The sequence below is a fragment of the Phasianus colchicus genome, chromosome 1, assembly GCF_987193195.1.
Source record: "Phasianus colchicus chromosome 1, bPhaCol1.hap1.1, whole genome shotgun sequence".
In the NCBI taxonomy this organism is placed as follows: domain Eukaryota; kingdom Metazoa; phylum Chordata; class Aves; order Galliformes; family Phasianidae; genus Phasianus; species Phasianus colchicus.
This window is the reverse complement of record NC_143436.1, coordinates 81,439,254-81,453,147: the sequence shown is the minus strand read 5'-3', so window position 1 is coordinate 81,453,147 and position 13,894 is coordinate 81,439,254. Positions and strand designations below refer to the sequence as shown.

General features: G+C 43.6%; 1 protein-coding gene across 3 annotated transcripts in view; it reads right to left on the bottom strand.

The window, feature by feature from the left end:
• Positions 1–379: 379 nt before the first annotated feature.
• The window catches only part of USF3 (upstream transcription factor family member 3), a 29,548-nt gene continuing 16,033 nt past the window's right edge, over positions 380–13,894 (bottom strand). For 2 of the 3 annotated variants that reach the window (XM_090149957.1, XM_031613033.2), the window contains exons 5-6: positions 13,768–13,864; positions 5,548–12,704 (exon numbers count right to left, since the gene is read on the bottom strand). In XM_090149957.1, coding sequence (XP_090006083.1) covers positions 6,265–12,704; positions 13,768–13,864 — 6,537 coding nt within the window. In that variant the 3' untranslated portion in view covers positions 5,548–6,264. Of the gene's footprint in view, positions 760–5,547; positions 12,705–13,767; positions 13,865–13,894 lie in introns of those variants that run through there. The other variant, XR_016470907.1, reaches the window with a different exon arrangement.

Here is a 13,894-nt window from a genome sequence, read left to right as displayed (position 1 = left end):
CCACGTGGCAGCCCTGAGCCCATGGCCTCAGCACCGTGTTGCTGTGCTGAAACTGGGATCTGCAGGAGTGGTGCAGGCTGCAGAATGGTCTCATTTCTCAGCCTCTGAAAAGCTGCAGTTTCTCCTGTCAAAAGTGGCAGGAGGTTCCATCCCTAGAGGTGTTTGAGGCCAGGTTGCATGGGCAGCCTGGTCTAGTATTAAATGTAGAAGTTGGTGGCCCCTTTCACACAGGGAAAGAAGCTGTACTCAACAAAACACAGACTTTGAAGAACGTTTTTCTTTTTTTAATAAAATACTATTGTGTTCATATCTATACAAATAATTATTACAACTATTAAACAAAGTATTACATATAACAATAGAAATCTCAGAGCTCTGAACAAGGTCGTGGATTGAGATATTTACACCCAAATACGACACATTTGTAAAAAGATGTCAAAATAAACAGAACAAGATCTTATTTACAATTGCAAGATGATGTTCCTCCTCGTTCATTATATTCTTCTACTGCAGATTTCCTTTCTTCATTACAAAATAAGAAGGGCTTTCCACTGGGGCCGTATCCAAGTAATTTACAGCTGTATAAAACAGGAGCACAGCAGATGATTCTGGGCTGAATATAAATAATTTACATTGTGGAGGGCAACAGCATCTCTGAATAATCTCCTGTGGCAAAATCCATCTTTGCTTTCCTTCTCACAGTGAGCAGGCAGGAATGCAGGGGCAGCCTATTGCTGCCTTGTTTTGCATTTGTGATTGCTGAAAAGAAACAAAGCATATCGCAGACTTGAAACCTGTTTGTAAAAATGCAGTTTGATGAGAAAGCAGGAAATGCTTTTTGTAATCTAAAAATTTGCTGCTAAGATATGGGTCAGCAACTTTAAAGAAGAATATGCTGTTTTTCAGAAATTATCTTGCAATGTAAGAATGGCTTTTGTGTAACCGAGTGAGGACTGTCAGCAAAGAGAAGATGGTTCTTTATCATCACGGCCAAACATTTCTGGAAGTCTTCCACCATTCACAGAATAATTTGCTATCAGTACAACATGTAGAGGTAAAGCATGGGTGCTTTAACTCTCATCTGTACTGTAAGGACAGTAGAGGCAGTGCAGGGTTGACAGTGCCATCCTCATGTGCTCAGCTGTGAGCTGCCACCACTGCTGGACTGGGCAGAAAGGAAAAGGAGCAGAAGTAAATGCAGACTGGCTGATGAAAATGGATGGAGCTGTTCTATTCAAAAGCAAACACACAAAAAAACCCAACAACACGAATTTGATCATTTCAGTATGAATAAATTCAGTCCTACTCTTTCTTTCCAAGTCAAGGTGGGGTTATTATTGAAGTGACAAGCATTAAAGTGGGAAATATGGAGAGATGCGATCACGCCCTGCATCTATGGACTATGTTTGGCCATGCAGAAGCAGAGGGCAGCACAGGTCTGTGAGCAGGGCTGTGTGAGTACCTCTGAGTACGGCAGACAGATGGGAGAAGAGAAGTAACGAGATGACGCTTGTTACTAGAAACACCCTTTGCATTTGCCCTGCCAAGTGATGTGTTCTCTGCGCCAAAACCAGTCGCTAACCACAGTGGCAGTGCAGCTTTAAAGTGCGTAGGAAATCTGTGCAAAATGTCAGAGGCCCTGCGCGAGCACTGCATCTTTCATTCAGAGGCGCTTCTCTGACGGCACTGGGATATCAAACGCATCCCAACGTGGCTTAAACCATTTCTGGGAGCTGCACTTTGATGAGCCCCTTACTCTCAGTGAAACCCGGTGAGAATGCTCATACATGACCTGTTTATTGCCTGCTGTCAGCTCAGTCTGGTTCTGCTCATGTTCTCCTAGTTTTCTTGAGGGATTAATCGATTAATTTAATTACATTGAAATACATGCAATTCATCCCTAGGCCGTTTGCTATTGTTTGTTGAACATGTTTAAGACAAGCTGGAGGCCACAGCTACCCAGTGCTCATTGACTGCAGCAGTCCCACCCCAGAGGTAGTTCTGAACCACTCCCTTTTGCTACTTCTTTTGCTAAATGAAGCAGCATGGAGCATGTGTCTCTTCAAACACAAAGCAAACCTTCCAGAAAGATTCTATGAAACTGTTATGGAAGAGAAAATTCCACTCTCAGGATAATAAATTGCAATTAAGTCTTTTCCAAATGTATCTTTAAAAACAAGAGAACTTTAAATTGACAAGGAATTCTTGTTGGAATTATGGAATTTTGGAAAAAAAAAAAAAGTGGTTCTACTTGTAGAATGAAGAGGCAGGGGTAATTAGTTTACAGTGAAGAAGAAAACAAAATTCCATAATTAAAAACCAATAGAAAGTACCTAACATCTCACTTCTTCTCTTTTAATGCAAAATACCCATTCCATCAGCTGTTCAAGAGCACCAACATGTGAGAAACAATCTGGTAAAAGCACAATCACCCCAAACTGGGGCACCTGGCCAAGCTCAGCAAAGACAATCTTGAACTGTGAACGATGCCACGAGACAGACTACATACTAGAGCCAATTTTTCTTTTAATTAATTGATTTAAATGCCAGTCAGCAATGAGAATAATAGAATTGGGGAATAAATAATAGAATTTGAACAAATGCCTTCATGTGAATCTCTTGCAGCTAGGTCTTCCTACATCTCCTTTTATCCTAAACAAATGCCATCAAGAACACTTAGCATCATTTATGGCATATAAAAAGACTCACACTGGCCTGTGGTTGAACTTCAACAGAAACTGTCCTATTCAGTTGGGGTAACGGAGTGGTCTCCATCCTGGTCTTGGTAGTTTCCATAAAAAGTCCAGAGAGGCACGGTGATTACATAGGAACTACCACACCTCATAAAAACAATATAAGGTACATTCCTCTGGAGGAGAATGGTCACGTGGTAATGAATTTTGAGCCATACACCTCAAAACTGTGCAGTTCATGCAAAATCACACAGTTTTTGCATCACTAAAATGACTGTATGGTAACTGCCTGCACTAAAGGTATCCTATGAGTACAATTGCTTTTTGGTCACCTTTGTAAACAAAAAAGGAGAATAGAAAACTTACTGCCTGTTCAAAATTTGATTTACAACATAAAAAATAAATACAAAAAGCCAACACTTCCAACACGTTGTGAATACTCAGGATCACATTTACCTTAATACAACACCAGTGAAACTTATAGTAAAACCAATCTGAAGGAATAAATATACCCATGCAAACTTACAGGTTCCTTGCAGCTTTGACAAACAGCCCAAAGTGCTGGAGCCTTCCCAGCAAAGGAAACCAATGCAAGTAACAAATGACTGAGGAGTAAGAATGGCTCTTCTATATTCCTCTGTACAGAAGACTACATAATAGAACATGCAATTGCTGATTCAGTCCTTCTGACACAATCATCCATAACCCCTGGAGCCATTCAGCATTATGGAAATCCTTGCGCTCCTTCATGGCACCCCCATTTGGGATCTACAGCATCAAGGAGACCAGCACTGCCCAAGAGTCCAACCAGACAAAAGTCAGTCACATTTTTCTCAGTCATTGTCAAGGACTGGTGGTCATTGCTAATGCAACTGCATTCACTGCTGTTCGGAAGAAAAGCAGGCTTGCTTTGAAGTGAAATAAATATTCCATCAAATATTTGCACTAAACACACACAAAAAAAATGAAGCACCACTTACATTTAGTGTCCTAAAGATAAGCCCCATCTGAATTAGGTGGTGATACTCCATTTGAAACAGAACCATTTTACTTGGCTTTGTGGAAAAACATCAGACCCCGGGTTACAAGAATGAGATCTTATAAGCTTACTACAGACAGCCCAATTCTGTTTTATGCTAAAGTTTCTTTCCTGAAGCATATAAAAAAAAGAACTTGGCAAAAATGGGGCCTTGGCAGTGCAGCTATGAATAAACTTTCAGCTACCTCTTTGGGACTCCTATTCTTCAATATGAGTATTATGAGTCTTGAATACGAGCCAGCAGTGTGCTCAAGTGGCCAAGAAGGCCAGTGGCATCCTGGCTTGTATCAGGAATGGAGTGGTGAGCAGGACTAGGGAAGTAATCCTGCCCTGTACTCGGCACTGGTGAGGCCTCACCTCGAATACTGTGTTCAGTTTTGGGCACCTCAGTATAGAAAAGATATTAAGGTGCTGGAGCAGGTCCAAAGAAGGGCAACAAGGCTTCTGGAGGGCTTCAAGAATATGCCCTATGAGGAGTGACTGAAGGAACTGGGGCTGTTTAGCCTGGGGAAAGCGAGGCTGAGGGGAGACCTTATTGCTCTCTTCCAATATCCGAGAACAGGGTTGGTCTCTTCTCACTGGTGACAGGTGACAGGATGAGGGGAAATGGCCTCAAGTTGCACCAGGGAAGGTTTAGGTTGGATACCAGGAAAAACTCCTTTACAGAAAGGGTTGTTAAGCACTGGAATGGGCTCCCCAGGGAGGTGGTTGAGTCACCATCCGTGGATGTGTTTAAAAACCATTTGGATGTGGTGCTCAGGGACATGATTTAGCAGAGGGTTGTTAGAGTTAGGATAGTGTGGTTAGGTTGTGGTTGGACTTGGTGATCTTTAAGGTCTTTTCCAACCTGAGCTATTTTATGAGTCTATGATTCAAGATGAAGTGTCTTCCTTTCTACCCTTCAGGAAAACAGAATAAAACAATTACTCAAAAAACAAACAAAGGAACAAACAAAAACAAAACAGGGAACCTGCCCCTGCCACATTTCACTCAAGAACAGGGACACTGGGAATGAAGCTGTCAGAGGTCCCAGGAGCACTAGTGTGACGTAGGGATAGCAAAGTATTTGGATCTTACACTCCCCTGCAGCTTGTCAGCTGGGTACAGGAGGATTGCTTACAAGAAAACTGTTATTTGGAGAATATAATCTAGAATGGTATTTCCAAGAACTTAAAAGACATATTTCTATCCAAAAAAAATCACACCACAGAGCCATTAAATAAATAAAAGTTACCTAGTCCTTCCCTTTCCTTTAAAAGAAATGGGATCAAAATCTGTGGAAGCATACTGGGGTCTCAGCTAGTACACACACATGCTCTGTCCCTCACACACACACACAGGAAGTCCCCCTTCCTTGTGATGCTCACATCACATCTTCCTGGCATACAACTTTTCAATCTTGACACATTCACATTCTCCCTTCACCCACAACCACATAGGTTTAGACAAAAGGTGCATTCAAGTGCAAAGTACTGATATTATATTAGGCCCCAGTGATGCCAGCAACAGCAAGCAGACACCGTGCCCACGATCCCCATGGATTCTGTGGGATGCCATGGGCTCAGTGCTGCTCCTGTGTGCTGACCATTACAACAGGCAGTTGTCACTCACAGAAATCAGTAAGCTGGTGGCTGAGCATGGGCCAAAGAAAAGGAGGGGGGGGGGAAAAAAAAAGAGGACATTAAGAAGGTGCTAAACAAGGTACAAAACCACCCTGAGGTAACTTGCAGCATATGAGCAATGAAATGGCAACAAACAGGACTGCTGTCCCCACAGTACTCCAGTAGGAGTACTAAGTTACATTAAAATGTTGGCCAAGTTCAGCAGCAACAGATGCCATCATTAAACAAGATCCAAACAAATTCTTCTTTGAAACAGAAAATCATGCATTAAAGAAATTTCAATTTTCTGAAACGGTATTTTTAATTTCTGGCCATGGAAACACATGGCAATTTTTGCCAGGTTAAGTTAGCCTTAAGTCAGGTGGATGCAACAAGCTTCAAACAGACAAAAACTGCACAACAAATGCCTTTATCAATTAACGCCAGATTAGCAGAGACTTGTCTTGTTACGAGACTCCCAAAATATTTTACAAAGGAAAAAGAAAAACCTATGCCACTTGAAGTTCACCTTTAGCTTCAGGTAAACATAAGTAAAATGAAACCTGTAGCACTTGTTTTCCTGTGTCCTGTTTGGATATTCCCACCTCTTTCTTCACATCCAAGTACTACTGAGAGTGGCAGTCAGACATCAGGCTTGATTGTTGTAAAATCAACAATCAGTATTTGCACAGCTCTAAAGTTGCATTCTTACCGTTTACTTGCAAGTAAGCATTGCTATAGGCACTGGTGCTTTAAAGTTTGTAAGGTGGATAGAAAGTGTGTATACAGATATGGAAGGTACCCATATACATACATTTAGGCAAATAAACAGTGATGCTACGACTGGTCTCTTCAGGATGCCGGTAAGATCCACTTTCCTTTTCTTAAATATATAAACAACTCATCAGACTAGAAGTCAGTCTGTCAGTCTTCATACAGCTGAACTGCAGTCGTGACCTAGAATATGGCTTATATTGTGGGCGGGTCGGTTTGAGGGCTGCTTGGAAGAATCGGAAGCAGATGTGTTTGCAATGGAAAGCAAAGGCGACATTGCTGAACCATCTGGAGGAAGAGCAGTGGCTATTTCCGGAAACAAAGACGTCAAGTTAAAATTGGATAAGTGTGACGTATTGGTCATGTGCATTGGTGGCATATCCGGAAGCAAAGGAAAACTTGGCTGAGCAAAACCAACAGGCCGGGGAGGAGACAAGATAGATCCAAATCGATTGTTCAAACCTCCACTACTCGGCTTCTCTGTGCTCGGATTAGGAAACATTTGGTTGGGAAAGTAAGGGATAGAAATGTCATTGGAAAGAGTGGGGTGGGCCGGAGAGTAAGGTGGGTAGAAGGATGGCAGCGTATTTTGGGGATCGACGGGGATTAGGGCTGGTGTTCGAGTGGCACTAGGTTGAGTAACAGGGGGAATGAAGGATGTGTTGGCATTTATGGGTGGATTCATGCCACCCTCTGGGATAAAAGGGAATCCAAAGTTCTGAGAAAGAGTATGTTGGTCAGAGGCTGCATTGTCATTGGACACTTGAGGGCCATCAGACATGAAGCGGACAATGCTTCCTCTCTTTTCTATAGCAGACTGCTGGCGCCCAAGGATCATACTGCTGCTGGTAGACAGGGGGAGGTGGGGAAGACTGGGGTCAAAGACATTCCCGTGTCTTTGATTTCCAGATCGATTCCTTTCAGGCTGCCGTATTTTAGAGCTGCTGTTATCTTGTAGAGGATGCCTCGAGCGCTGAGTAACTGAAGAATTTGGCTGACGAACAGAAGGCTGCCCTTGTTCACCATTTCCATGAGAAACTGCAGGGTGAGGGTGACTTGGCCTCACAACCCCGTGCATGTTGCTGGAGACAGGTGTATTCATGTGGCTCTTTGTTCCATGACTGTCTGTCATCCTCATGGGATTGGACTTTTGTACGGAAATGTTCGGGCTTGTATTTCGACCCTGAATATCTCCCGAGGAAGATGAAGTTGAGAAGGGAATAGTTAAAGAGCTGTTCCTGGTGTTAATTGTGCTGATAGACATGTCACAGCTTTCCCTGTTCTGACCATCGCCATCTCTCCGGATGTGGACACTGTCCCGGGGCGGGGGACAGCTGTACTCAATCGTGGAGGATGCACCACACTGTGTATTCCTTGGATGTTCTGGGATCGATCGCTGGCTTCCACTGACTTGATCGCCAAGGTTAGGGGCAAGTAAACTCTGCATAAAACTTTGGTGGCACGTGTTTTCGTTTTCCCTTGATGGAAGGGAATTTCCTGTAGGAATACCTTGTACTGGCTGGTAAGGCAATCTCTTCTGTCTTTCTACGGGTGGCCCAGTATTCTGACCAATTCGAAAAGCTTGAGATTGCATGCCCCTAAGGGACGACACAGAATTACCAATTTCACTGTTTCTTGAGGCCTGCACATCAAAATTGCCTGCAGGTTGTTGGTTGGGTCCTGCTGGCTTAAACGTCTGGCAATCAGAAAGCCGTTGTACATCTGAGCCAACTGTATGATCAATGGATATACGGCCCTGCATATTGTGAATAACCAACCCTTTATTTCTAGAAGCATCAATATAGCTTCTCATTTCAAGCTGGTCAGAAACTCTAGGGCCTTGAAGAGAGATTCCTATTCTCTGCTCTGAATTAGAGGGTGTCTTCCCAATAAGTGCCTCAGCAGAGTAGCTGGAAACTCTGTTTCTCTCCTGCCTATGAGGGGTGCAGGTCATATCTGACGGCCTGGTTACAATACTTGCCTGGGATACCATTTGTGGCTCTAAGCCCCGGGAGGTCATCAGCCTCTGCATGGGATTGTGCCCTGATACATGCTCAGAAGCTGAACCTTGCTGCCTGCTGCTAACATCTTGCTGCTGTTGATGCATAATGTCCTGATTTATATGGCTCTGAGGGTGGTTATGATGGTTTCTGCTCGTTGCAGGATTTTCACAGTTCTTTTCAGGCTGGGAAGCTCCAAAGTGCTGCTGCATCTGCTGCTGCATTTGCTGGTGGTGAGGATGAGGCTGACCACCTTTCTGCCGTGTCTGATCACTCCCATGGTGTTTCTGCTGTAAAGAAAGTTGTGGGGCTTGGGTTCCCTGGATGAGATTTCTTTTCTTTTGCATTTGCACTTCCTGCTGTATTGTTCGCTGCTGGTGGACGCCGTGGGGTTGAGAGTGGACTGAGTTTTCCCCATGACTGACATGGTGCTGCAGCTGATACAAGTGGTGCCTTTCTCTTAACTGTCCAGCCTGCTGCTGCTTTAAGTAGGGATGATTATTGTGAAGGTGAGATATGCCTTGAGCAGGAACGTGCTGAATTGGCTGCAAATGCTGCCCTGCTGTGCCTTGCTGCTCTGAAATTGATGGCTGGGAGTTACACTGAACTTCAGTTTGTCTCAAAGCTGGTGTTACAAAGTTGCTGTTTGATGGGAATAGCCTACTGAGGCCATCTGTGTGCCCCTGACTGCTCAAGGGTGCCACCGAACTTGATGAATTAGAAGGCATCTGACCGACCAGCATCTGTGCTTGATCAGCAATACTCTCTGGTGTTCGATTCATCAGTGCCATCCCTTCAAGCCTTAGAGGTGCTGTCTGACACTGCTTTTGTCTCTTTGCTGTAGAAAGCAGAAGGTCATCCTGAACAGCCCGCTTAGCAGAGTCTTTACGACCTTCATGATTTTGCTGCTTTAATCGCGATTCCTGCAGCTGAGGAGCTTGCATGGAGTTTGCCCTAATAGCATTCAGTTGTTCCTGAGCGTACTCACTCATCATAGCTGGTCTTGGAGATGGGTTGACATATGAACTAGATGGAAGAGAGAGACCCACAGTTGCAGGAATGCTTGCTGGCTCTGAAGGCTGGGATAAACTTGAGCAACTCACGAGGGGATGGACAATGCGGCTCTGGTGTATCAGGTTATTCACACTTAAACTGGTTATGCTTGGTGACTGGGAAGCTGAAATCTGCAAAGAAGAGTTGGAGGTTTCCACACCTCCTACAGAACAGCTTGGTTTTTCAACTTGCCGACCAACATTTGTTTGTACTGTATCCTGAGCACTGAATTTGTTTGATGCTGTTTCTAATGGCCCTGCATTGCTTTCTTTCACTGGTAGAGGTTTAAAAGTCTGTTGCTCTCTCTCCAGAGTTGCAACTTCAGTTGACTTAGATATGGCATCCCTCATGTTAACTTGTATTCCTCCTCCACTTTTCTCAAGGCTTTCCTGGTCAAAAATAGCTCTTGCTGCAAGAGCAACTATGTCAGGTTGTTCGGAAAATGTGCAGTTGTTGCACGTATTGGTTGACGTGTTGCTAGTAACATCTTCTCTGGTGGTATCTGGTAACATCGATGCCACAGAAAAACCCCGGCTGCTACCAGAACTGGTTGACATCGGGGAGTCTGCCTGCCTGCTGGCAATGAGGGCAGCACTAACTACTTCCTGATCAGAAACGCAGGTGTGATGCTGGGAGAGTGCATCACCTTCTGTGTTCATTAACAAGAGTTCCTGCTTCTCAGGCAAATCAACATTTGATTCCACTGATTTAGAGTTTTCCATGGGAAAATTAGAATGCTCCCCTTGAACAGCAAAAGAAGAGCTTTTTTCCACGACCGTTCTTTCTTTCGTGAGATCAGACAGCATTTTGGTCAGACCTTGCCCTTCCAACAAGTCCACATCTTGCATGACAACTGAAGAACCCTGTGGAACGTTGCAGGATTCTGAAGTTGTTCCTGCAGTGGAAGTCTGACCTGCCGTGCTGCTCTCCACTGCCGATGCCCCAGAAACCTGAGAACTTGTCCCATGCGCTTCAGTTTGAGAGGATGTTAAGGTGCCAGAGGGCTCAGAGCGGGATGAAGACTCTGATGAGGCTGAGCTGGTCAGTGGGTTGCTATGAGACTGACGCACTGGCAGGAGAGGAGCAGCATCCCTGGCAGTTGGTGGGACCAGTGCCAACCGTTCAGACACAGCAAGCTGCAATGGCAAGGGGGCTGGCAGCTCTGCCAAAGTTGTCTCTGGTACAGGGCAGGATCCCGCTGTTTGCTCTGAGCACTCAGCTTCTTTGGAAGGAGAAATACTTGCACCAGTCACTTGCAACGTGGCTAAAGCTTGTGACACTGCTGGAATGTTCTCAGGCAACCCCTCACCCTTTGAATGCTTTGCCACAGCTTCTACAGGAGCACTGTCTGCCTTACCTGCATCTTTACAAGGAGTTGCTGCACAGGAAACTTTAATATTGGTAGCTAAGTGTTTTTTTGTACTCTGCTTTTTGTTTGTCCTTTTTGATTTTGTATTAGACAGAAAACCAGCAGTAGCTTTTTTGGGGGAAACATTTGTTGAATTAGATGCACTAGTTAATACTGAACCGTCCAGAGGCACTGAGGGGGGCACTGAAGCTGGCAACGACACACAGTTAACTGTGGTGATCTGATTATGGACAGTTGTGGGAGTGGTAGGGTGGCTGAGAGACAAGTGTAAGCAGCTTTGTCCAGCCATTTGTGAAATGCTCTGATTGAGGTTAGCTAAAGCACCAAATGTATTGAGAGCAACATTGGTATTTGGATCTTCGCTGGTGGTGGGTTGAATAATTTGCATAGGGGCTTGATTTGAAGCTCCAGATGAAGACAGCACAGGCTGCAATGCAAAAAGCTGCCCGTTTAATGAGATTGTTTGGGGATGCTGTTGATTTGACATTGTAACTGAAAACGTTTGTGTAGAGCTAGAAGTTGGCAAAGACGAGGGCCTTGGTAATATATGGACAAGGTGTTTTCCTCCAAAAGTCTGTGGAAGATGGGCATTTTGCACAGAGTTGTTGGAGTTTGCAACTGCCATAGGCCCATTCACAGGAACTCTCAGAGAAGCAGAAGGCTGGGCAGAGAGGAGAGGAAGAGGATTCTGACTAGCAGCTTGAATAATTACAATTTGTTGACTGACATTTTGGCTAGGAACTTCTGCTCTTACAATTGGAGGACACGGAGCAGTGTTTGGAGGCTGGAGAATGATGACATTCTGGTTCGCTGGTGCTCCTGTTACAGCTGACGCAACCGGCTGAGCCATCTGAATTACCTGCATAGTTGAATTTAATGGAAGGATACTTCCTGCAGCCTGAGTTTTAACCTGTGGTTGGCTGATTAATGGCTGCATAGGTAGGGATGGGCATGAGGGCAAGGTAACTACAATCTGTTCAGCTGCCTGCCCATCTATAGGCAGAGAAGGATTCAAACTAATGCTCGTTGTCAAAGGTCTGCTGTGAGCAGGAGATGCAGTACTAGCTCCATTAACTGGCTCACTTAGCAGCGCAGTCATTATACTGGATGGTGTTTGGCTCAGTGGCTGGACAGTATTTCCTGCTAGCTGCAAAGTTGTCCATGTGGTCTGTGTGTTTCCAGCTGAAGGCATCCGTGTAAGGCTACTCATATTTTTCAAGTCTGAAGGGACAACACCTGTAGAGCCTGAAAAAGACCAGCAGTTCTCCAGGGGACTGGCAGGCAGAGTGCTTATTACCGTTACAGCCTTCATTCCTTCTGCTGCAGAAGTCACGGGCATGTCAGCACTACTTATTAAGTTTGTGCTTTTGAGAACATTTACAGAGGAAAAACTGTCTGCAGCAGACAGTCTCACAGATGGCACAACAGCTGTGCCAGTAGTTGAAATTACAGAGCTTTCCTGAAATTCATTCCTAGAATTAGGTGTTTTTGAGCTGGTTGCATTCATATGTTGAACCTTCTCAGCTTCCATGGAGGCACTGGAAGGAAGGCTGATTCCCTGCACGACTGTTTTCTTTGTTGACTTCGAGCCACTTTCATCATTTTTATTTTTGGGGAGACTTTGACCATTCTGCAGTGCATTACCTGAAGAACACTGTAGGCCCTGTTCTGTTCCGGATTGCGAAGCGTTCTGTGAGCTGGTAGTAGCGAGCACACCTTGCTCATTTTCTGTGATGGAAAGTTCAAGAGTGTTCCCTGCTGGAACCACCTGAGTGGGTGCCAGTGGAGAAACTGTACTCTGAGACCGTGGTTTGTTTTCTGCAGGGTAAATACCAGAAATTGTCACAGGAGTCACTAGGTTGCAAGTTCTCTGGACTGGAACAACATTGGCTGTTTGCTTTTGTAAATTATGACCAACATTAAATGTTATTCCCTGGACAGATGCTCCCTGGTTATTTCCATTGGGTTGACTCCCATTTGAATAGACTATAATGTTCTTTTGAACTTGATCACTAGGAATAACAACTGAGACCTTTGCATTTTTGAGATTCCCCTTCCAGTGGATCGTAGGATCATCATACAGGCAAATATCATTGGCTTTCAGTAGTTCGATATATCTCCCATTTTCCTTTTGGAGTTCATCCAGTTGTTTCCGCAGTTTTTTTATCTCTTCAGCTAGAAAACAGTGAGAACAATTCAGGACAACAGCATCAGTGCAAATACTAAGTAAGGCTACCAAGTGGTTTGGAGAATAAGTTATATATAATACTGAAATAGGCTATTAATGTGTGCTTTCTTGAATATAATAACATAAATGAAGACTATCCCGATAAACCTTTCTACTGGGCAGGAAGGTAACGAACCCTACAAACTACTCCACTCCCAATATTCAGATATATCTAATTAGTTAGTTAAAAACATATAAAATAAATCATGTGAAACCAAACACTGATCAACTTCTTTAATTAACGAATGAAAAGCAAATATCTTAATTGACATTGATGAAATTGATACCCTTGTGGTTTTCCAGTTTCGTTGCATATAAAAATGACATGCAAAACTAAATAGAATGCACCTATGTAAAGCCACAAAACCCAGCAGTGGAATTGGAGAGAACTCACCTAATAGAAAAATCACCTAGGATTTTCAAAACCAATCACATCAACAACATAAACTATTTAATAGCATTCCACTCTTTGTGGAGAAATAAAAATCACAAACTATAACATTAGCTGTGAGATTATTACTGTCATATCTCCACCACTGCATTTGTATGCCTCTGTTAAAGTAGAATTTAAACGAGGCATTACATTTTTATAAGGTAGGGTGTTATTACTTTCAAAGGGTTTGAAAGGAAGGAAAAAAACAACTGCGTGAAGAAAGATCCATCTTTCCAATGAAGAAAATCTAACCCTTAATTTTAACAGAATTTTTTCATTACAGTAGAAAAAAAATCATGATGGAATCTACTGATATTGCATTACCTGTGAGATCTTTCACTATGTTACATCACAAGATGATCGCTTCAAATCTCATAGCTAGAACATGTGCTTGGGCATTTTCTTCTTTTTTTTTTTTTGGAGGTTATTCTAAGCAGATTTCTTTTTGTGTGCATATGTCTTGGGATTCCTTAAGTCTGTTGATACAGGGAATCCCTGGCTTTGTTCTCAGTACTAACAAACACACAGTAGAAAGGAGTGACAGAAATTCTAGAGCTTCCAGAGGACTCTGTACTTACCCTGTTCATTGTTCCCTCCATTTAACAGAAGCTCATCATTCTGTCTTTTCATTTCTGTTATGTACTTAAAGGCCTGATCCAGGATCATGTTCTTGCTCTTTAAAGGAAAAACAAACACATGAAATTA